This window comes from Choloepus didactylus, chromosome 2, assembly GCF_015220235.1.
Source record: "Choloepus didactylus isolate mChoDid1 chromosome 2, mChoDid1.pri, whole genome shotgun sequence".
NCBI lineage: Eukaryota > Metazoa > Chordata > Mammalia > Pilosa > Megalonychidae > Choloepus > Choloepus didactylus.
In genome coordinates this window covers 36,546,732-36,572,283 of record NC_051308.1, presented here as the reverse complement: position 1 = coordinate 36,572,283, position 25,552 = coordinate 36,546,732, and the positions used below count along the sequence as shown (strand labels likewise).

Sequence of the window (25,552 nt, the reverse complement as noted above, 5' to 3'; positions counted from 1 at the left end):
GGCCCAGTCAAAGGAACAAGCTTACACTTTAACTGAGATACAAGAATTGAAGCAACTAATTATTAATCAAACAAGTTTTCTAAATCAATTAAAAAATCAAATTAATGAGTTGAGGGGAAATATGGCAAAAGAGATGAAGGATATAAAAAAGATACCAGGCAAACATAAGGAAGAACTCGAAAGTTTGAAAAAACAACTGGCAGAACTTATGGGAATGAAAGGCACAGTACAAGAGATGAAAAACACAATGGAGATATACAACAGGATATCTGAAGAGGCAGAAGAAAGGATTCATGAACTAAAGGACAAAACATCTGAAATCCTACACACAAAAGAACAGATAAGGAAAAGAAAGGAAAAATATGAGCAGTGTCTCAGGGAACTAAATGACAAGATGAAGCACACAAATATACATGTCATGGGTGTCCCAGAAGGAGAAGAGAAGGGAAAAGGGGCAGAAAGAATAATGGAAGAAATAAGCACTAAAAATTTCCCATCTGTTATGAAAGACATAAAATTACATATCCAAGAAGAACAGTGTACCCCAAACAGAACAGATCTGAGTAGACCAACTCCAAGACACTTAATAATCAGATTATCAAATACCAAAGACAAAGAGAGAATTCTGAAAGCAGCAAGAGAAAAGCAATCCATCACATACAAAGGAAGCTTGATAAGACTATGTGCAGATTTCTCAGTAGAAACCATGGATGCAAGAAGGCAATGGTATGATGTATTTCACACACTGAAAGAGAAAAACCATCAACCAAGAATTCGGTATGCATCAAAACTGTCCTTCAAAAATGAAGAAGAGTTTAAAATATTTTCAGAAAAACAGACACTGAAAGAGTTTGTGAACAAGATACCTGCTCTACAAGAAATACTAAAGGGCGTACTACAGGCAGATAGGAAAAGACAGGAGAGAGAGGTTTGGAGAACAGTGAAGAATATCAATAAGGGTAAAAAGTGAGAGAGAGCAAAAATAAAAATAAAATATGGCACACAAAATCCAAAAGACAAAACGGTAGATAATAGATGTGACATTGAGTAAAATTAGCCAGAAACAAAAGGATGGATAATGTATGGATTCACTAATATGGACTAACATTGAAGAGTGAAATCTGAGAGTTGAGAATACAAGTTATAAGGAGATAGAAAGAGGTTAGAGATCAGGCATTTGATACTGAAGGAGTACAGAAGGTTCAACAGGATTGATTGTATAGAACCAGAAATGGAATGGATAGCATAATAGTGTGTAAGGGTAACACACTATTGTAAGTACTCCAAACAAAGATGAGTGTGAGTACAGTTGAAAGAGGAAGGCTAGGGGCAGGTATGACACCAGAAGGAAAGATAGAAGATAAAGACTTGTATAACTTAGAGAAACATAGAGTGGTCAATGATGGTGACTGAATGTACAAATATAAGAATGTTTTTAAATGACGGAGAATAAATGAATGTCAACATTGCAAGGTGTTGAAAATTGGATGGTATAGGGGAAAAATACAATCAATGCAAACTAGAATCTATAGTTAACAGTAACATTGTAATATGCTTCCATTAATTCTAAAAGGCAATACACCAAAGATACATGTCTGTAAGAGTGGGATATAAAGGAGTGATGTGGGATTCTTAGGGTGGTGACACTGTCTGAACTTTTCATTGTATTTTGTTTTTATTTTCTTCTATCTTTAGTATTTTTACTCTTCATTTTTTTTTCTCCTTTTCCTCTTTCTTTGGGGAAGAGATGGAAATTTCCTCATATAGATTGTGGTGGTGAATGCATAATTATTTGATTATACTAGGAATCACTGATTGTTTACTTAGGGTGGGTTGTATGGTGTGTGACTAAAACTGTTAAAAATAAACAGAGGGATACAAGTGCTGGAGAAAATGTGGACAGAGGGATGTACCTATTCCCTGTTGGTAGGGAAGCAGAATGGCGCAGCCCAGCTGGAGGCAGTGTGGTGGTTCCACAGGAAGCTTACTATAGGGTTGCTATGTGGTCCTGCAACCCTGTTATTGGGTTTACTCTTGGAAGAACTGAGAGCAGGGTCATGACTGGACATTGCACACTGGACATGGTAGCCATATTCGTGATTCACAATGGATGGAGCTGGCCTAAGGGAACATCAACTGATAAACAGAATGGTGAACTGTGGTGTATACATACAAAGCAATACCGAGCAGGGACAAGAAGAAATGAAGTTGAGAGGTATGCACCTAGGTGAATGGACCTTGAGGACAGTATGTTGAATGAAATAAGCCAGAATCAAAAAGACAAACAATATAACACCTCGTTAATATGGGCTAACTATAATGTGCAAACTCTGAGAATTGAATCTACGAGTATAGGTTATCAGGGGAAGACTTAATGGTGAAGTTTCCCAGATTGTAAGCTTTTACACCAATCACATCTATTCATGAGTTGCAATGGTTATCTCTAAATTCTGAGATGCTAAGCTGGTCGGTCCCTGTAACTTTGGGTATCTGTGTGACACCTGAGACTCAGAGCCAGAATTCGGCAGCTATGAATGTCAGCATTACCCCATACAGCAAATGTTTAAAAAGCTGAAAAAGAGATCAGACTTCAATTAGAGGTATGAATGAAAGCGACTTGATTAGAACTAAGGTAAATCAGACTAAAGAGAAAAGGATGATATTGACTGTGTTTTAAAACCTCAACTTCTGTGTGAGACTAAAGGAAGAGACATTTATTTTGGAGCAAAATCTATATTTTCTGTAGCATGCTATAAAATTTAACTTATATGGTAAGCTTATTCAAACACCGTAATTAAATAGAACCTTGAATAGGGGGTGAGATCTGGTTGGTTTGTACAGGTTAGCATAAAACCCCAATACATCCAAGAGTAATTTGGGCAGAGAATAAGAAGTATTTGCAAAGCCCCCTTGAGGGCCTGGGGAAAAATGTGGAAACATTAAACTTCCTCACCTAGGGAATTCCTGATATTCTCGCAAGCATTGGGGATTATCACCATAGTAGGCCAAGCCCTCGATCTTAGGGCTTGCCCTTATGAAGCTTGTTACTGCAAAGGAGAGGCTAAGCCTATTTATAATGATGCCTAAGAGTCACCCCCAGAGACCCTCTTTTGTTGCTCAGATGTGGCCTCACTCTAAGCCAACACTGCAGGTAAACTCACCGCTCTCCCCTCTACGTGGGATGTGACTCCCAGGGGTTTAAATCTTCCTGGCAATGTAGAGCAGAACTCCTGGAGATGAGCCTGGACCTGGTATCATGGGATTGAGAAAGGCTTCCCGACCAAAAGGGGAAGAGAAATTAAACAAAATAAAGTTTCAGTGGCTGAGCGATCTCAAATGGAGTCAAGAGATCATTCTGGAGGGTATTTTTAAGCATTATATAAATATCCCTTTTTAGTTTTTAGTGTACTAGAATAGCTATTGGGAAATACCTGAAACTGTTGAACTGTAATCCAGTATCCTTGATTCTGAAGACAATTATATAACTATATAGTTTATACGGTGTGACTGTGTGATTATGAAAACCTTGTGGCTCACACTCCCTTTATCCAGCATATGGACAAATCAGTAGAAACAAGGGGGACAAAAAGTAAATGAATAATAGGGGGGAAAAAGGACTATGAGATGTTTTGGGTGTTCTTTTTTGCTTTTATTCTTATTCTTATTTTTTGGAGTAATGAAAATGTTTAAAAAATTAATTGTGGTGATGAATGCACAACTATGTGATGATACTGTGACCAACTGATTGCACACTTTGGATGATCGTATGGTTTGTGAATATATCTCAGTGAAATTGCGTAAAAACAAAACAAAACAAAACACAGAAAATGCATGCTGCAGAGGACATGGAGGAACAGGGACACTCGTTCATTCACGGTGGGAATGGTGCACCTTTAACCCTGTGCCACTCACATGGAGCTGTAGGTGATACAGAGGGTGTAAGAGCCGTGCCTACACTGGTGGGTGGCCCCTTGCACAGCCAGGCAAACCATTCCGAGATGGGCTCTCCCTACCAGGACAGCACTTTTGGGTGTGCATTAAAATTGTGGTTAAAATAATCCTTTGTCTCCTACTTGCACCTTTTTGCTCCTCCCCAGCCCAAAAGGAACTGACTTACAGAAGGAGAATTTCCTGAAAGTCTTCTGCTTAGTCTGTTCATTTTAAAATAAGTGATGCTTGCAGAAGCCTTAGGTAGGTTCTCTAAATTGCGGTATGCTGGGACTGTAAAGCAGAGCCCCACAGTGATTTTAAGCTGTTCCTGGAACCTCACTTGTTAAAGACACTCACTTTAACAAGCCTGTTAGACCTGTAGGATTCTGGCTTCATGAAAACACTTTTTTATTTGCTTCATATGGATTTATCTGATATTTACTTGAAACCGAGTGACCAGTGCAGTCACTAACTTTTCTCAGGGCGCTCAAGGAAAAGGGTTAAGATAAAAGAAAAAGCTTCCTCCACCTTGTAGAGAAGAGCTGTGTGAAGAAGTCCTCCAATAATGAAACCCCATTTCATAAAAATTTAAGTCTGCAGAAGCTCTAGTTTAGTCTCCCTCCACCACCAACGGTGCATACTCCAGAAAAGGATGCTCAAAGAAGAAAAGAAAATGTTGTGTTTCTGTATCCTTGCATCTGCATCCAAAGGGGCTCAAGTAACCACTTGAATCCATGCAGAAGCAGAATCTCAAGCTATAGGGGTCTGCTTTAAGAAATACCATACACTCCCTTCCCAGGAAGGAGAATCCTAAGGGAGGATGGATTCAGGTGCTGTAGCACCTTGTCTCATAACTGAAATAAGACAACACTCCTACTCAGGAGCCATGTATAATTATTTACCTCATTCTCTATTAAAAAACAAAACACGGTCTTCTGTCTGGTTAGTATAACCACCGACATAAAAGCTGAGATGTATTCTGTATCACAGCCATATCAAGAGATGGTGAAGTAAGGAAATATTTTCATTACAATGATAATAAGTAGGTTTTGGCAAGACATAGGATGATCACTCTTCCCACTCCAAAATATCTGTTCATAATATAAATGGATCCCAAATTAATTTTAATTTAATGTCTCTGGGATATTTATTTTTAAAATATACTACTTGCTTTATGGTGTGCAAACCATGGTCTAAATCATCACAGTACTGTAAGGTTTCAAGGGTGGGGACGGCATCTTAGTACATCCAGATTTTGCATATGTGTTGAGTAAGTGTTTGCAAAGTGAATTTATATAACGTCAATCTTATTTCCCCTCTGCTTTTCTTATACAATGTGGGGATTCATTTATGGGGAAAGTGTCCCCCAGAGAGCACAGCTGAAGTGATTTTGGAAAGGAGAACCCAGATGGGGGCCACCACAGGGGCCTTTAGAGCCTGTATTTGCCATGTCCACTTCCCTGTGCTCCAGGCTTATTTTCAGTCCCCTGCCAGTTGCACAGTCTCCCCTCCACCACACAGGTCACCTTTCCCGCTCCCTGGACCATAAATATTTTCACCCACACCTAGGAATGTGCAGCCTCCCGTCTTACAGAAGCAGCTTGACGGAGCATAGACATCTCTCAAGTTGGAGGCTTCAGGTTCCAAAAAAACATAATTCATTCCTTCTAATATCAGTCCAAAAGTCTGTAAATTGAGTTTACTTGGACTAAGCAATTTAGGTAGGAATAAAGGAGCCACATGAGAACAGAGGATGACTGATCCGTGTGTCAGAGGGAGGCAGAGAATAAAAGGGGGAATCTGTGTGAGCCCCAAGAGAACATTTAACTAATACCACTTTGCATCTGTAGAGCACTTTACTCTTCTAAAGCATTTTGAGACACAGGAACTTAATATTTAAAAATCTGTGCTGAAGGCAGAACTGGCTGCAGCATGGAAGACTGGAACAAGCCCAGGAGACAGTCAGGAGACCTAGGGCTAGAACATTGTCCCTAAATTGCCATTTAACTCTGGGAAAGATCTTAACTTCTCTGAGACTCAGTTTCTCTACTGGTCAAACAAAAACTAAATCAGCACAAAGGCTTGGGTTATACGATTTCTGTAAGTCCCTTCAACCTGAAAACAACATGATGTTGTTTGTTGTAGTAATTTGCTCTCATGTAATTGATTAGAGTGGTGATTTTGTGATACAAAGAAGGTCAGACACAACCTTGTAGAGGAAAAAATGCTGGCTTAGAACTAGTTCCAGCTCTGGTACTTACTGATCAGCTGTGTGACCTTGGCAAAGGGACCAAATGTCTCTGAGCCTCGGTTTCCCAATGTGGACTCATCTTGAGGCTGGTAGTGCACATTAAATGAGATGGTGAATCTGAAAGCACCTTTCAACTTTAATGAGCTATAAAAATGTGACAACTTACTACTGATATTATTATTATTACCACCACTACAAAAATTCATTATCCTTCTAAGAGTTACCTGACAAGGGAAACAAATGAATTCAGCAGCCTTTACTATTTGCCTAGCATAAATCCTGATCAGGGAACAAGGGCCATTTACAAAACAGGGGGGAAAAAAACAGGCTTAGCTTCCTCTCTGCTATGCCTCCACCCCTACAAACCACAGAATAAGCAAGGGCGAGGACATTAACAACCATGATTTTCTTCACTGTCAGGGAAACAGAAGCTATCTCTTTATACAGATCTTTCAAGGACTAGGAAAATTCCCATTAATATTAAAAATAAATACATCCTAGTTATTCAGGAAGCAACATCTGTTCTTCCATACTTTCCCAAATGTTGAGTAAAGCCTAACATCACGACTGGAATACGGAATCCTGGACCCTCCTCTGGAAACCCCTGGCCTTGTTTTACATTATAGCTGCCACCCCACACATTTGGATCTCTGTGTTGAGAACTATGCGTGCAGACCTGTGCAATAGACTCCCCACTCCAAGGTGATTTTCACTCCCTTTCTTGGAATTAACATATATTACGTAGTTATGGACAGGACTGGAAAGAAGTTCATCTGAAAAGTAGATAGGCTTTTTTTTTTCCAGGACGATAAAATAACAGGTGACCAGGAAGCCTATTTTGGTTTTCTTTGTTCTCTGATGTTGCTGAGCTTGTCTGGGTTTTAAGTACTGTGTATCTTGGGCAACAGGTTTTTGCAGGGAGGTCTGCATATATGAATCAAATCGACTTTGAATTAAATAGAATCTTATGGAAACCACAATTTGCATGGGCCACATGCAAGAGGAGAAAATGAATTTATTTTTTAAAACCTTAACTCTTTATTATACTAATTTTGGCTTTTTTTCCCTTTACCTTGAAGATAAAAAAAAGATAGCAAGTAGTTCAAGGGCAAAGACACTATCTTCTCCATCCTCTGTAATTCCAGTAGGGAGGCATATAATAGATGCTCAATAAATGCTTGTTGACTTGAATTATTTTAAAAGTTTCATAGAGAAAATATACACAGAATCAGAACAGTATTTTACAAATCATTATTATAAAAGCACCATCTGAAAGCACAATCAATAATGTTATGAAGAGAAACGGAAACTAATTTCTAATGAACCCAATGAAATGTAAGTTCTTTGCCTCATGGAAATTTGGGGCTAGAATTAATTCTTGATTCATGCCATTCCTTCTTCAGCTTTGCTGATCCTCTGAGATACATAATCAACAATTTGGCATTCCAATTCGTTAAACTCAATGCATTTTTAAAACTCTAAATGTATCTACTTAGAATAAAAAAAAAATCAGTTTGTTTCAACCAACAGAATTAGGGATCATTACTAGAAGTAAATGAATAACTTGTAACAATCAATAAATTTAGGGATAATTGCTGTAAATGTCTACCTTGTCACTCTTCCATTGCTTGCCAGTTTTTTCTTTCCTTAAATGAATCATATCTAACAGTGAACTGATAAGGAGTAATTGATTTACTCCTCTGAGTAACATACATCTTCTGAATCATTATATGCAGTTTTGGGACAATATATTTATGGCACTTTTTATTGAGTAACATGGAAAGGAGTGCTGAGTTGGCAGGCTAATAATAAATAGCCCTAATGTTATCTGAGGTGCTCTCTTGCATTGACAAAAATGGTGATAAATTGGGTGTAATTGAGATAGAGATGAAGACTATTACCTCAAATGCTGAGATTAATTTACCCCCTATCCCAGCCCACACTACACACTCAAGCTTTTCAGTCATCACACAGGTTTAGACCCGAAGCAAAACAACCCAGGGTATTTGCCCCTCTGGGACATTCAGCCTCGGACACCTGCAGCCTATGCAAGCTGAGCCACATGAGTTGTTTCCACAGGGAGGTGAGCACTTTACCTTCTTGCACGCAGATGGGTTTATCACTTGGGATCCACCCTAGGGTTCCATTAAGATGTTTCATGCAAAGTCTTTTCGTAGAGCCCTGCAGCTTGAATCCATCTTGACAGTGAAATCGGGTTACTGAGCTTTCAAAGAAAACCCCTCCGCTGGGGGTCCGGAAGCCATTCTCAGGGACGCCTGGGTCAGCACACACGTGAAGGTCATCGAACCCTACATCAACAGAGAGAGGAAAAGGACCTCTGAATATATTCCTCAGATGCCGGGGGTCTTCCTAGATAAATGACTGGTTCTGTATTGTTTCATACACCTTGGACCACTCCAAGAACACAACCACTCTACTGCACACACTTATAGACATCCCTGCACATTTCATCCCGCATGTTGCTCTTCACTCAGACATGCGCTTGTTAGAGTTTTCAGTTCAAAGTTAGCCCTTCAAGGGGGTTATACATAGTGGCGAGACTAGGAAAAGTAAACGCATGAAAGGAATACAAAATGCTAAGTGCCACAACAGACATAAAAATGCTGAAGGAGAGATATTGTATGTTACCACTAATGTGAACTCTGTGAAAAACATAAAACAAGTGTCTTATATCATAGAACACAGGGGACCTAGAGATAGAAACTAGTGAAGGGGAAACATAATCTAATAAGAACAGAAAAGATATTGAGGGTAATCTTAAAGATATGGTAACGGTCAGGAACAACTATTGTTCGTTAATTTTGTTGGGGTATGGTTGGAGTACATTGGGAGCAATGTAGCTTTTATTTATTTTATTTTAGGATATTTGTTTTTCCTATTACCTTGTTTTGTTTGAAATGTTTGTTTTTTTTAAATTTTTGAGAAATAAAGTTTTAAAAAAATGCTGAAGGGAGCTGTGGAGGGGGACATGATCAGAAAATGTTCATGGAGAAGATGGAATCTTGAAGGATGGGCAAGATTTCCATAGGCAGGATTTTGTGGAAGGGAGTATGGATGGCATTCTAACAGGGGGAAGAGCATGAGTGAGGCCGGGGGCTGGCAGAGGGCAGGGCGTGTTTGCATGCTTAGGGACCAGCCAGCGGACTTGACAGTTATGACCCAGGGTGTGTGGGAGAGATGTGCTGGGGGTGCTTCCCCCGACCCCAGGGAAGCACCCCCTCCTCTTTAAGGCCAGGTTCAGGCACCTCCTCCTCTGGGGCCTTCTTTAACCCACTGTCCCCCAAACCCTAACTCCACCAAGCAGAGTTCATCATTCCCCTCTTTGTTACCTGACTAGAACATAAATGTAGCTCTGTCTCGAATTATTTTTAGAATGGCCAACTTTCATACCTGGCTGTGAGCCCTTCCCTGACAAGTCCTGTGACTTTTTCACCTTCTTGTCCCTAGAATCTACCACAATGTCCAGCACAGAAAGCGTTCCACAAATGTTTGCTGAATGAATAAGCAGAGTTGGAAAAGGGCACTGGAGACTCATTGGGGCAACCCTAGCGAGCGAGGCTGAGCAGGGAGGCCTGTGTGGGGCCATGGAGCACAGCAGTGAGTACTGAGGGTGAGGACAGCAGCTTGGGGATTGACTGAAGGACAGAGAGCCCAGAGGCTCAGGTGGCAGACCAGGGCAATGGTGTGGATAAGAGGTGATGGGGCCTGAAGGACAGGAAAGTGGTGGGGACTCAAGGAGGGATAGGTGTGTGCAGCGTTTCAGTTCCAGGACCCCTTGCCAATTGACTAGTTGTTGGGGTGGGGGGAATGTCTAAAGGTCTTGTCCTCAGACCACTGGAATAAGAAGACACCCTTATTCATGAGCTGGCTAGGGAAGGTCAGGAGCAAGGAAGGGGAGCCTCTATGTGCATAATGCCCCAAACGTACACTCACAGGAAGGGAATGCAAACGTCACAGAGCTACCAAGGGATTCGGCTCAACCTCCTCACTCATTAGACAAAAAATCATTAGACAGATCCAAATAGGCACTGAATGTGTGCCACGAATGAGCACCATCAAGACACAGCAGGGGCAGGAACAGCCTCTGCTGTCTTGTGAAATCTCAAATCCTGACCCAGAAGACAAGATTCCTGGAGCTCCTGGAGAATTCACTTGGCTTCCAGTAACACCCAGATATGGGATCAACGAGATATCTAACACTCTTTAACATACCAGCCTTGCAAAATGGTACTATGTTGTGGAGGCCCTAGGAAACTAAGACAGAAGGAATGGGCAACATCAGATGTCACCTATAGGTTAGAGAGGTATCCTCTGGGAGGAAGCCTGTCTGCCCATGTGGAGAGGGAAGTGTGACAGTAACTGTGGACTTCTCGCCCAAGATGCTTAGTGTGTGCCGAACACGGGGTTAGGGTCAAGGGAGGGCTTTTATTGTTGTTGCTTTACAATTTTAAGATGAAAAAGATCTGAATACATTTTACACAGCAGGGAGCAAAACATGGAGAAAGAAAGGTTGCAGATGAGGGTGAGGGAGGGAGGGGCAGGTGGGGTGGGGCCCAAACCTTGGAGGAGGGACTTGTCTTCCACTGAGGCAGGAAGGGAATTATGCTGGAACCTCCACCAAGGGGAGGACATTCCCCATAACATGCTCAGCTTATTTAAACTGGGACTCAGCGTAAACGGCCCCTCTTCCGGAAAGCCTTTCCTCCACCTTCAGAGCCAGAGCAGGCGATCGTGGTCCCATCAGGCGCCTGGGCTCACCTCTCCTAAGAGGGCTCCTCACTCAGTCATCACAGGTTCACTCTGCTGCTCCCACACCGGGCAGTGAACTCCTGGAGGCGAGACCAGGTCTTATTCTTCATCTCCTCGGCACCTAGCACACAGGGTCCTGGCCCACAGAGGGCATTCCACAAGTGCTGCTAAGGAAGGATGGGGGGTGAATGGAGAGCATGGCAGCCACTCTACTGGACTCCAGGCAACTGTCCCTGCCCCCCTCACCAAACAGTAACACCTGTAGCCCAATAGTCCAAGCTTACGTATTACACAGAGAAGGGAGGCGAGAAATGCACTACTGCACAGACACACTCCCTCCCAACAGCCTAGTACACTGCTCTCTTCTCCCCACCTGAGTGGCCCACATTCCCTAGTGTTTTACAACCTTCTCCCAATCCACAGCTCCAAACACGTCAGCTCTCCTCCTGCTCTGACCTGGGAGCCACAGGTAGGTGTATGCTAGGGATTTGGTTGAGACAACTGCAGCCCCCTACACACACACACACACACACCTTTTAGCCAATCACCTCCTGCTAACAAATGAGCCTGGGCTGGTCAAACCCCTTCTGGTCACAAAGCTGTTCTCACTTGGAGACAGACAGATAATACAAGTGAGAGGTGAAGATCCAGCCCTGAATTCCTTCAGAAAAATGACTTTTTCTCTAATAAATAAATGAGAGCCTCATGAAAATGACAATGTGAGAGCAGCAGATTTCCCTTATAAACCCAATTTCATATTCTTTCTCTACTTATTCCTTCCCTTTTAAAAGAACACTTTCAGTCCACTTTCATATAACCATATTAATCTCTGATTATGTTTTCATGCCTGGTACTGTGCTGAAAATCAGGAATTGCTAGCCATGGAATCCAGCATTGGGACAAAAGAGGAGAAAAAGCACGTGGTGAAAACAGAACAATCAGAATACAGGATGGTATAAGAAGAAAATATTCTTCATCTTGGACAACTAATCCTATTGAGCAAGATAGTAATTTTCTCGGGCTTGCCAGAGCTTCAGATTCCACTTTTCAAATTACCCCCTAGCAGATCAATTCCCAGGCTGGATTGTTTTTCTGCAGAGCTGTTCTGTTAGCGCCCTTCCATAATGATGATCATCAGCACCATCAGATAACGCAGCCATTAAGGGGGTGGGGGGAGGCTGATTTAGGTGTTAGGGAAAAGGAGTGAAAAATAACTTGTCTGTGGGCTTGCTCAAATACATCCTAGGAACCTGTATTCTGGAAGTCCTCACCAATTCCCCTCCCATTCTTAAAATTCTGCTTATGCTTCAGAACCAAGTGGCCAGAGCTCCAAGAGGAGAAAAGAATTCGCAGAAAAATTTCCAGTGTGTTTGCTTTTTGGGGGGATGGGAGAAGGGAACATTTCATTGTACTAAGTCCTCGGAGGGGCATCCCCTAGCAGTTTCTCTTAAAGACCATTCAGGATGCATCACTTATAGACAAAAGGCTTCCCAAAGGGACTAGGCACTTTAAAGAATGCTAATGACAAGAGCATCATCTATTCCTGCACTCTGGAAGATGCTATTTTGGGATCCCTGAATTCAGGTAAGCAGCTTGTGGGGTGGGGGCCCAGGGTCAGCAGCCCCACCCTGCCGTTCCCTCTGGTCTGTCACAAATAAGCCTCTTCTGGCCCTCATCAGCCTCTTGGGAGCTGCCATTGCCATCACTAGCACTGGTTTTCCTGCCCAGCGTTTGTGATCCCAGAAAAAAAGTCAAGGGCAGAACTGTAATTTGCACTCTGGTTCTCAATGGAGGGCAAAGTCTCTCTTTTTCTTTTTTCCAGACCAAAAAATGTGGTAGTAACAGACTGTGAGTGCCCCTGCCTTCCCACACAAAGAAATGCACCGAATGCTCAGTCTCATTATTAGGTCTTGACACTTCTGGTGTGGTTACTTTTGAGCCTGCTGAACCCTGTCTGACGGGTTCTACTGTGAGCAACAGAACAAGTCTTTGAAAAGTATCATAAAAATGAAAGAGGTGTGAAAAGCAATCTTTTGGGTTATTCTAACTGAAAAGTCATACTCTAGAAAGGAAGACTGTATCAAATGTAGCCAAATTAATTCAGAACTAGGGCTGGGTTTCCATTTCTCTGTAAACTGCTATATGAGTCTTTGGGGAAAAAACAGGATATAGAAAAAAACTTGATACTCTATGTACTTACACAGTGAGAGGGTCCTGGAGCTAGTGGGAAAGGATGATGACCCTTTGCTTGAGTTTAAATAGGAACATCTGCAAATTTTAACAGGGATCACAAGAAACCCTCCAACCCCCTTCCACCCCAAGACTTCACGCCAGCCTCACACAGTTGGCATTAAATCATCTTGGAAGTCACCTCCTCAGGCCCCTCTGTCTCCCAGAGGAGTGACTGGCCCACACTGGCTCTGACAGCCAGTGGCAGAGCTGGAGCTCAAACTTGGGTCTTTGGAAACCCACTCCAGTGCCCTTTCCACAATGTTGACCACACTAAGCCTCTTCCTGTTATATTTCAGTTTGTGAATAGCCTCCAATCTTGACGATCCATGCAAACTCTTTGAGGAAAACATTTCTAAATGTTTTGAGTCCCCATGTCTGTTAAAACAGGGCTAAGAAAATGGTGATGCTCAAATGTTTAATGATTTAATAGGAAACAATCCTCACAATTCCCCCAAAGCCAACACCTCCCAGCACACAGTCTCAGCATGGTGGGGCTGGGGAACCTGACTTGTCACCTAACATTCAAGAACTCAGTCATCACACACCTACTGAGCAGAGCATGGTTCTGTACTACATTTCTGATAATGAACACTGCCCTTGGAGAGATACACCCTAACCCCGGATTTCGGTTTTATGAATCCTAAAGACTGGAGAACATATTGCCTTCAGTAGTAATAGAGTAAAAGGAGAAAGATGAGGCTGGCTTGAAGAAGCCACCGAGGGCTTTCCTGCATTAGATTCTGAACATTCTAACTCCAGCTTCCCATGGACTGAAATCTGCCTTTTTCTCATCACCAGCCATGCAGATAAAGTTTCTTTTAAACCACCTAATAGAATAACATCACTGCTTCAATAAACCTCTACACCAGGATGGAAATCCTTCTGTCTTATTAGAGAAAAAAATCTTCAAAAAACCTTTCTCATTTTTAAAGATTCTGAAAGTTTAGTTACCTGGGCTTGTTGGGTAATAAACATAAACTAAAATGAATCCCGTAGGTCCTGACATCTATGGATGAGGGGCCCTCTTTGAACACTTCCTTACTGCCAACCCTCTCCTTACACCACCTTTGAGTTTCTGCACCATTTCAAGAACCTGTGCTCTTAGCCTCTTTTTTCAAATGAACATATAGTGATATCCTGCCTTATTCCAGAAAAGATTTGAGCTAGTGCTGTGTCTGTAACAAGGCATCAGCAATAAAAAGAAGAGGAGGAGAGAGGCAACATTAAACCAATCATATTAGGCAAAGCCTATTAAGCACATGAACCAATTACCTAACACCAACACTTTAAAACACACCACTCTGGCCCCAGGTGATCTGGTGACACAGAACTCCCTGCCATGCGAGAAGTTTCCAGCCACCTTGTAGCCACTGTCCTTTTGGGCTGGTCCATGCCCTGCCCACCAGCACATCTGAAGTGTCTGCGCTAACAGCAAATGAAGTGCTCCTTCTGAGGTTGAGATTCTAGAGAAGTTCTACATATTCCGGAGGTCTGCCCGAGCCACGGTCAGGCTTAAACACTCAGAAGACCTCCCCCCAACAGTCATAGTTTAGGGGCTCCCAAAGCACTCCAAGAAATGCTAGAAAGATTCAACTAAACTGGGCCCGAGGTTGCCCTGGAATATCTTAGAATTGGAGGAAGAGGTATGCCCCTTCCAACCTGCCTCTAGAAGAGAAGCCAGAGCAGACCAAAGAAGACCTTACAGGAATCAGCATGTGGTGAAGACAGCAGGAGATACAGAATACTGCTAAAATTACAATTAAAATCAATGGGAAAAATGTCATTTTCTTTATAAGAATTCATTTTGTAACATCTATTTCCTTAACAAAATAATTAAATCTCTTCTTGACTTCTCTGTTCCAATCTAAATAATTGCCACATTTGGCAAAATCCCAGCTCTTGTTTTTAAAGAGAAAAGGGAAAAAGGGAAGAATGGAACTTAAAAAATTAGAGATGAGGAAAGAAAAATTATAATCCATTTATACATTCACTCTGTCAACAAACAGGCAAGGAGCTGGGCTCTGGGGGAAAAGGGGCTGACAGTCACTCATTAAACAACAAACAGTATGAACTGGACCTACTGAAGAACAAGCTTAGGACTTTCAGTAGTTTTTGATCTGCAAAATGTGACCCTGTAATAGGTCATGGAATAATTTTAAGGGTCATAACCAGTACTTTTTAGAAGTGAAATGAAACAGAGAGGAAAAGTCAAAGGGTATAGCTTATGGTAAGAATGGATATTGTTTTGTGTGGTTTTACCAGCTTTATTTGTGCATGCATGCTAATTTGCAATATAAAATATATTTCTTTCAGTGGGTCATAATTTAAAAAGTTTGAAAAACACTGCCTTAAATATATTCCCCCTTGTCATGATATTTGAAAACATATATTTAAATATATGGTGTTTATATATAAAAGTATATATATGTGTATAAATAAATGTATTATATACAAGTAATTCAAATAATGTAGTTGGTGCTTAAGGGAACAGGTTCTGGAGTGAAATTACCCTCTCTGAATCCTGACTCTTTTTCTAGCTGTGCAATCTTGGTAAGTTACTTAACCTCTCTGTGACCTAAGTATCTTTATATATTATATATAATGGGTAAACTAATAGCACCTACTTCTAGAGCTACTGTGAAGTTTAAGTGAGATATAAATATATGTAAAGCAGTGACTGGTACATGGTTAAGTGCACAATAAATGTATGTAAACAGTTATTTTAATATTCAGCCTGGTCCCTAAAGAACATCAACATATATATATAGTTTCATAGAAAGGCAATCTTCTTTCCTAGAGCCACCTTAATTTCCAAGAATATCCAAACAAATTGTCTTTCCTAACGCACTAGAATTAAGTGTCTTTGAAAAGAGCTATTAAACTCAGAATAACAAACACTTCTAAAAGGAGTTTTTCCTTGGCCAAACTGCTAGACCACAAAATAGTCAATGGCAATACACAACCCCCAGCGAACTGAACTCTGATTTCTCTAAATGAAGAGCCAAGCTCAGAGGGGAAAACTATGCAGCATTTGATGCAGACATCTCTGGCCTTTGTTCTAAGAGATGCCAGCTGGTCCTCCCTAGGCACTGGGATAGTTGTATCTTCCTGGGCACCAAACAAAACCAAAACAAGCAAACAGAAAACACCACGGATTTATGAGGAAAGAGCTCAGAGCAAAAGAAGAGGTTAAAGACAAATTTTCCAATAAGAAACAAAATAAAAAATCCAACAAAGGAAATCAAAGGCTTCCAATTTAATTTTCTTATTTGTGAATTTAGCACTATGACATTCCATAATTCAGTGTATTATCAATTACATATTTACAAGCTATTTGAGGGGAAAAGGGGAAGCTGATTACTGCTACCATTTATTAGACTAAAAAGAGTTTTCACTGCAAAAATATCCCTTGGGAAACACAGCAAAGAAACACTAGAAAGCAAGGATGGACTAGTTACTAGAGTAATATTTCTGCCATAATAATAGCATGATATACTATTTATTAAGCAAATTTAAACTGATGAGACACCACTTAAACCTAGTTTTTTGAAGACAACAAAGAGTTGGGGAATGCAGAATATATCTTGCGGAAGGCTCAGTATTTGGAGCTCACTGAACACTGCACCCAAGGCTGTAAATATAACAGCAACTCTGAATATTTAGCTAGTAATCAAGTTAGATAACTTTCCCTTAGAAATAGTGAAAATGATTTAGTGTTTCAAGAAATATCCAGAGATGAATATAAAGCCTGCTATGTCTGAGCAAGTAAACACAGCAAAAATAAGCCTTAATAGCATAATTTAGAGTTGATTAAAATGGATAAAGTACACAGATGTGGAAGTCATAGCACTCCCCATTTGGTGCCAGAACTGAAACTTCCCCTTTTTGATTTAATTCACTTTGATTACTCAATTATTCCTAAATCCTTTCACTCAGTTTCAGTGCCAATAAAACTGATAACAATGCTAACTCATAATGTGATTTTCACTCCAGTCTCATGACACTGTTCCATAAAAACATGCCCATCAACATAACAAAATTATTCTATACTGTGATATCACAACATGGAAAAACAGAATAAACCTGGATCTGCTTGAAATAAAGCAAGCACAGGAAACCATTCATCAGAAAAACCTGAGCATCCCTTTCTTCAACAGAAAGATGGGTGTCATGGAAATTTTTAGTAGATATAAATTTGGGGATTATCAATTATCAAAACATTTAAGAAAGAGTATGGATATATTTAAACACTGATTGATATGGTTAAAGATGTAATTCTTTTCTTAAGCAAATCATTGTCGCGTACAATTAGCATTGCCTGTCTAGTTGGCTCTGAGATGCTGGACGAGAAACCTGACCTTCCCAGGTTTTAATATCTTACTATTAAATGAGGCAACCGGATGGATTTTTAGGTCCCTTCCATGTCTGTATTCCACAATGTCTAGTCTCTTTTTGATAAAAATTAGTAAGAACCGCCCAAAGCTCATTTAGAGGCAGCCCAGATGTCAATTCACAGGTGGTTGGAAAGAGAAAAAAATCCTAGAGCTCATTCTCAAAATACCCATGGATATTTGTTGCTTAAAATACAAACCCAAACAAATTTCCTTTTTTTTCCCCGAGATCACCAGTTTCAGAGCAATACTAAAACTGTCTTCCACATGAACAGAACTTCACAGTTTAAAAAGCATTTTACATACACATCTCATTTTATACACACAACCCCGTGAGATCAATATAGCAGTTTGAAAGGATTAGTTTGCACAGTTGCATTATGAAAATCCAACTGTTAAAAGTAAAAACTTTAAAACAATCTTTTTGGAAATACTGCTTATTCCCTCCCCATTATTCACCCACAAATGAGCCCAGATCATCTGTGAGATTTTTAATCTCTATTTACATTCCAAAGCGCCACTGGGTGACTCTAATAGACTTGGGGGGTGGGTAGGGAGGAGGGAGGAAGACGCTACGTGAAACAGAAGCATGGACCTGAAATTGCTGACGGACTTCAACAAGCACTGGGCAGGAACACTGTCCTCTTTCACCTCTGAGGTTATCTTTGGTCCATTGACAAGTGAACCTCAGTACATGCTTATCAAAAAACAGGATTAGGGCTTTGTTGTGGTTTTTGTTTGTTTTTAGGATAATCAGCTTGAGAAAAACCTTGCTTCCATCATCTATATGAATTCATCATCAACGACTTGCACAGATGTTCCAGTAACTACCATTTCTGTTCAGTCTCCTTATGAATTGGTCCTCTTTGGTCAAAGCTCAACAGCCACTCACTGATCAATTGTTGGCAACTGTGACACCAGATCCTTTATCTCAACGTGGCAGGAGAATTTACAAAAATAGTAAGTAATTTTAAATACAAATTTTTATCACCTCTCTCTCCTACTAATGGGATTTTTATAACACATTTTGAAAACTACAAAATAATATGCAAGTATATATAAGTTGAAATCTTTCAGGAATAGAAAAATTACAAAATCTTATTGCCAGAAGGGATCTTAGAAATCATCTAAAATAATTTCCCTCATTTTAGAGCTGAGCAATCTGAGACCCAAAAAGTTTAAATGACTGTCCAAACTGGGGTACAGACCCCTAATCCAGGTTTCTTCCCACTCTGTGGGCCACAAAGCAATCCTCCGAGAGGGCGTACAACACTTTCCCTGCTGGGGTGGGCACCAAGACACGATGGCACGTGTACCTTTTACTAAATTTACCTCCAGAACAATGAACACGGATCTTCAAATGTAAGGGAATTCCTCTAAATAAGGATGACTCTGTGAACTAATTCTTTGTATAGAGTATGTAGCACTTTTCTGACTAAAAATATTGAGGGAACATTATTCTTCTTATGCATTGAGGGAGTTGTTGTTTTTCTCCCTCTTCCCACAAACCATCATGGAGCATAGTGGGGTTAGCCATTAAAACACTTGATGCAATAGATCAATGGGATTCGAGGTAGAACTAGGAATGGAGAGGTGGCCTTGCCCACACGCTGAACCCTAACTACCTTGAAGATCACTGCACTCCACTGCACAGAGAGAGGCCTCCTTCTTTGAAATGGCCGCGAAGAATTCCATTTATACCTTGCACTGTGCTGTCTGCTTGTTCATTATTAGTTGTCTCTGTTAGCAGAAGAAGGCTTAGTCTGAAGGTAGCAGAAAGGGGCAGTGTCAGGGAGGACAGAGGCTCTGGAGAGGAGGGAGCAGGGACTTCACAGGCCGTACTCAGAGGAAGGGTCAGCATGGGTAACCCCATGGGCCGGAGGGCTGGGCTTGGAGTGGTGCTTCGGGTTAGTGGGGTGCTGTCGGGAGTAGGAGTAAGGGCTCTAAGGGGCAGCTGGTGCCCTCCCAGGAGAGCAATAAGACATTGGCCAGAGAACTGAGGAGTAGTGGCAAAATGGCAGCTGCCAGGGGTTCCTTTCACATCTAGCACCAAAGAAGCCCAGGAGTCTTGTCTGACCCTGTGAAAGCGGATGTGGAGAAGGAGCTTCCCAAGTCCGCCCCCTACACACACAGAGAGACACACATAACACATGCACACACACATGCACACATGCACAGGCTAAGCCTCATTCTTGGCATGCAAGTTTGGTACAAACAGGGTGCAAACATCTCCAGGCTAAACTTCATTCCTGGTATGTAAATTTGGTATGAACAGGGAGGAGCTACCCTAGTAGCAGCTTTTCCAGAATGCATGAGACCCTGGAAAAAAGTCATTGCCAAGAGACTAGTCTTTTTTGGACAACCTCCTATTAGAGGGTTTTCTGATCTTATCCTTCACAAAACAAGGGTAATTTGGCTTTTCCTTTGGATCTATGTTGCTTATACAGTATCACATGAGCTCCCCCAGAGTTTTGTTGTTGGGTTCTACAGTCAGTTTATGAGACAACTCTGGGACACTGGCTGGACAGCACCTGGGTGTGCCTGCAGACTGACGGGCGGGCCTCACTCATGGCCCGTTGGTGATTGGTGGGACAATTGCCCACATATAAAATTAACTAAAAAAACAAAATGCAAAACAGTGTACATAGTATGCTTTTTTTAGGATTCAACAAGTAGGCCTGCACATAGGAAAAAAGAAAGGAAAAAATATATCCTAAATATTAAGTGTGTTATTTGGGGTTGAAGGTTGATGGGAGATTTTTATATTTTTCTTTACACATTTCCTTATTTTTCAAATGCTCTACAATGAACATTTATAATCAGGAAACGATTGTTATTCTTAAAAAATTAAATCCTAATGGCAAGGGAGTAAGTGAGGGTGAGAAATGGCCTGTATGACTCTGCAGACCCAGTCTCAAAAATTAAAAACAGTGAGATTCTGTAAGAGAAGTCTAGTACAGAGGACAGACTCCGCTTTGGTGCATATTAAATTCCACAGAGACACCTGCAAATACCATAACACCCTTTCAGTGGTTCCCCTACATCATCTCCCTGCGTGAGGGGCAGCGTTAACCCTGAACTGCCCAGGACTGTGAAGGTCTGCAGTAAATGTCAGAGGGCTGTTGACATCGAGAACGCTGCTGGTTGGGTTTACAGCTTTCTTCCCCCAAGAGGGTCTCCTGCATGCTGAAAATAAATGGTGCTCACGCTGGGCAGGAACCAGGAGACCAGGAGAGAAAACAAAACAGATGGATGCTGAGAAAAAACAGCCTTCTGGTTGGGATTGATAATGAACCATTACATCCTATCTGAAATTACTTAATTTCGGAAGCACTATTATAAATACTCAGTCTTCAACGGAGTTAATCAGTTTGTGAAAAAAAAGGAGGTGAATCGGAAACAGTTTGGTGAAATACCACCAGTTTCCAAAACAAAGATCTTTCTCTCTGATCTGAGCTTAAACACTACCTGGAGGATAATGGGAAACGTTACGAAGGACATAAGATGTTTTCCAGACAGTCTTGTGATGCTGATGAACAACTTTGTGTAAAAAAGCAAAAACAAAATCATAATCACTAAAGGGTATGGAAGTATTGTCCTTTTTTAACCTGCAGATTTCTGTCCTAAGTTATGGTTTTTAAATGTTCCTTTAAAATGACATGTTACAGTAGCGATGGAGGAAGGTGGGTGTCTGTGAACAGTCAAATATGAGTATAAATTAATTTAAAATGAATACAGGTAAATATTACAGATACGTGTTTACTCAGAAATAGGCTGAGATTTTCTTTTTGCTGTTTGTTTTTCTTGCAAAATTTTACAAATCTCCATCCTCTATGACACAGAACCAGATAGGTCTTCATTTCTCTACTGTCCAAATGCAACTTATACCATCATTGGCAGCTAGGGGCGGGGAGGGCAGGGGCACAGAAAAATCTGCACTTAGGTTTTAGGAAACACGAGCTTGCCCTATGTCTCAGTCTGCTTCCTCTTAGTGCTGAAATCTTACGCTGTAAGATTCAGCTGTTTTCTAATTTTCTCTAAGCTCAATTCATTTTCTAATTTCATCCCTTTGATATTATTCCAGTGAGAAGCTTCAGGCAGTGCTTCGACCCGTAAGGTATCACTAATTAGCAGCCAACACGGTGAGCAGGAATCACTGCTCCATTTGCACAGTTAATGGTTCAGTTCATGAACGGCGGTGCTCAAAATATTTTATGCCAGCCCGTCTGCAAAAAATATATATGAGTCTGGTTAAATTCAAGGACTCTTGGATTCTGCGGGCTCAGATATTCATACCTTGAGCTGCCATGCAAATGAGATCATCATAATTTCAAAGTTCAATTGGAAAAAAATGAAGCAGCTGCTATTTAATTCTTTATGGAGCCTACAATTTGTCTCATTAGCTGGCAAATAGGATAGGCTGGGAACTAAAAGCAGCCTAGGCCCCAACTCCGCATGAGAGAAAGAAAGTGATTCTTATCAAAGCACTCACACAGGCTCTCTGTGGATGGGGTTAGACGTGTTGGTGCTGAGGGGAAAGTTCCAAACCCGGGGTCAGAAATCCTGGCTGCTAGGCCAGCTCTGTCTCCCCAGAGACAAGTGACCTTCAGCAAATTACAGAAGCTTCCAGAGCCTAGTTACCTTATCTAAAAAAGAGAGATTTGGAATTACCCTTGCCCAGGAAGGCAAGGATCCCTAAATGCTTTGAAAACTCTGAAAGGCTATCCAAATGCAACATGAGAATGACCTGGATTGGTAAACTGAGGCCCAAGGGTAGCAGATTTGATAAGAAAGATGGAGATGCAGCTGTGAGGCTGGGCCACCTCAAACTGGGACTCAAGGAAAATCCCTACGCTTTTCCCTTCCTCTGCTCTGCCAGAGAGGCCACTGAAAAGGGGAGGCCAAAGCCAGTGTCATTCCCAGGTCATTTTCAACCTGGGAACAAAGCGGTGTTACCCGGTGAGAAGTCTTGCTGAGCTGCAGAGTGAAGTCAGGAGACCGTGGCAGGCAACTTTAACTCGTGGCAGGTGGAGTTGGGGAGGTGGGCAAGAAACAAGGAGCACAGAGCCCTCAAGGCTGAGGGGGAGCAGAAAACTTGGGGCTGGAGCCTGATTTTTATCATCACCTAGCTTTGTGACTTTATGCAGGTTACTAAATCATTTAATTTCCTGAAATTCAGTCTGCTGACTGGAAAAATGGGAAAAATAATACCTGCCACATGGAGTTATGAGGATTGAATGCAATATCATCCCAAGTCCTGGAGAAATATTCAGTGAGCAGAAATCTGATGGTACAGTGGGTGGAGCAGGGCTGAAAGTCAGACAGATCTATAACTCGCTTTGAGTCTTGAGCCTCAGGGTGGGCGCTCTGAGGCGGCGGCAATATTGGTGTAGCCCCAAGCCCAGGAAGAGAAATGAGTGAAGCAGATAGAGACTGCAAAAGTAGGAAGGGGGTGGGGTGATCCAGAAATACTCCAGACATCTCCTACGAGCAGAGCTCTGACAGGTTCTCTGCCTGCTGAGAACTTTCGCTGTTAGAAAATGGGTTGTTTCGGGTTCTGCCTTACAGGGGAAAGGAGATGCTGAGGAGTGGAACTCTGGGACCACCGCTCACTTTTAATGTTTTCTAAGTTCATTTGTGAAAAAAAAAAATCTGCCATTTAATGTTTGTCCTAAAGAATAGATCTGATTACTAGGGTAGCTATTTCTTATCCTGGGTTTCCAGAATTAGATGACAAGGATAAGAAAAAGACCCTGCTGATTGAAAATCCTAATTGCAAGGAAAGGAGATGACAGACTTATTAAGTCTGTCTTAAAAGCTTATACTTACATTATCAGGTTTTCAAAAGGTCAAAGAAAAAATAGGGCCGATTCCATATAAGACTCTAGAAGAAAGACTCCAAAGACCTTCGGACAGTACAACCTCAGGAAGTGGGAAACCTGCGTGGTGTCAGATGTCAATACAGAGGCTGGAAGGAAAGCACTGAGGTAACTAAGGATGCATAGGAGAGGTGTGGCATGAGCTTGGTTGGTGAGTGATGGGAACAAATACTGACTGAAACCCAAAGTGACCTGCAAAAATCTTAAAGACCACAAAAAGTCTTTTGACCTATTCAAGCATTTTTGCAGAACCAGTAACCAGGCAGTAGGCCAGGTGTTTCTGGGAGAAGTGAGGGACAATGTCTCTCCTTTTTATATCATTCTGATGGGGCTGCCAACATAACATTGCCTTGCACTCCATGACTTACAAAGCTCTCACTGCAATAACGCCTTCAGTCTTCACTTAGATCCCCACACCCGTTATCAGAATGATCCCTAGAGGAAAGAAGATGGGGAAAAGGTATGACAGATACTGTGTAGGACTGAGGCTCTCCCCTCATCCCTACCTGCCCCTGGGTCAATCCTGTCTTCCTGCCTGTTCCTTCCCTGAAGATGAGTCTGTCCCAGAAGGGTCCTCCATCCTTCATTCTACAGGGCTCACCTGCTGGACCAGCGCCATGCCTAGTGGAGGGCAAAAGCTAGGCTTGGGCTGGGACTCAGGGCCACACACCTATTTTACGACTGAGGAAACTGAGGCTCAGAGAGGTTAAGTACTTTGCCCAAGGTCACTGAGTCAGTAGGTCACAGGGCCAGGATTCAAACCCAGGTCCATCTGGCCTGCTCTCTCTCCCTACGTGACTCCACTCCTAGGGGCTATGAGAGATAGACTCTGGCTGGTCGACGATGGAAAGGGAGGGCACTGGAGGAGGGAGGCAGACAGAGGAATGCCTGGGAGACCGACCAGCAGAGCGGATCTTGTAGGGAGCAGTTCTGGGCAAGGACTGAGCAGGTGGAGGGAGGCCTTCAAGTGAAGTACCAGAATCTGGCTTTGATCTGGTGTGTGCAAATGCAGGTCCAGTCTACTAAAAACATCAGCTCAAATTTACTTCCTAATTATCAATAGTCAATCCTCTTTTTCTCAGTCCTTTATGTCAAGGATGGGGGAGGCTCTGATAAAGATGGGTCTACCATAGCCCCCCTCCAAGGTGTCTGGATGCTGCCCCTTGACTTCCAGAAGTGTGTCCTGCAAGGTCAATGTGCTCTGTGAGGGGTCTGCTATCATCTGTACTCCCCACTGCTGGCCCTCCCAATGCATCACCCACTCCTTTCCCCCATACTCCTCCTTGGTTAATGAGGAGAAGGGGAGTGGAGGGAGGGAAAGGGAGGAGAGAGGAGAGATCTATGACATGGTGTAAGGAGATGCAGCCAGAGAGACAGAAGAAAAACCAGGAACTGGACCACAGGAGCAAGGGAAAAAATGTTTTCAAGAAGAGAGGGAAAAACAGAGTCAGAGAACACAGGAAGGTCAATAATACCGAAAAGGGCCCCCTGGCTTTGGCCCCAGAGAGCATGGTTGGCCTGAGAATAGCTGCGGTGGAGTGGTGGGAGCACAGTGGGCTGCAGGGCAAATGGAAAGTAAGAAAGTGGTTTCTGATGCTCTTTCTACACAGTCAAGAAGGGAAGGAGAGCATGAGGATAGCAGCTAGAGGGGAATGCAGGGTCAAGTGAATGTTAGAGGGGGTTGAGTACTTTTTTTATATGTTTATAAATGTATACAAGTAGAGAAGATAATGAAAAGCTAGAGGTTTAGGAAAGAGAAAGAAGGACTGCCGGGATGAGTACCTGAGGGCATAAATCTGGTGGCCAGGGGAGGCTCTTCTACTAAGAGCAGAGCAATAAGGCGGTGGACACAGATGCAGCAAGTGTGCCGGTGATAAGAATGAAGTTGAGAGGGTTCTCTGTGAGGCAAGATTTCTGGGAAGCATTCCCTACCTCCTGCCTATTTCAAACCCAAGTGGAACTCTCCTAGTCTTCCCCAGAACTCACTGGGGAACTTTCTCTCTGAGCAGTTATCATACCAGAGTAGATTTGTTGGGTACTGGTCCATCTGACCTCCTTAAGGGCAGCAATAGTGCCCTGTCCAGTGCTGGTTCTCCAGC

At 42.1% G+C, this 25,552-nt stretch overlaps 1 protein-coding gene across 3 annotated transcripts in view; it reads right to left on the bottom strand.

Moving 5' to 3' along the window:
• SUSD4 (sushi domain containing 4) overlaps positions 1 to 25,552 on the bottom strand; it is a 132,703-nt gene that overhangs the window by 58,120 nt on the left and 49,031 nt on the right. For all 3 annotated transcript variants that reach the window (XR_005214831.1, XM_037823194.1, XM_037823198.1), the window contains one exon: positions 8,278 to 8,490. Coding sequence is in view for 2 of the 3 variants with exons in the window: in XM_037823194.1 (XP_037679122.1) it covers positions 8,278 to 8,490 (213 nt within the window). In the remaining variant the exon portion in view is untranslated. The remainder of the gene's footprint in view (positions 1 to 8,277; positions 8,491 to 25,552) is intronic.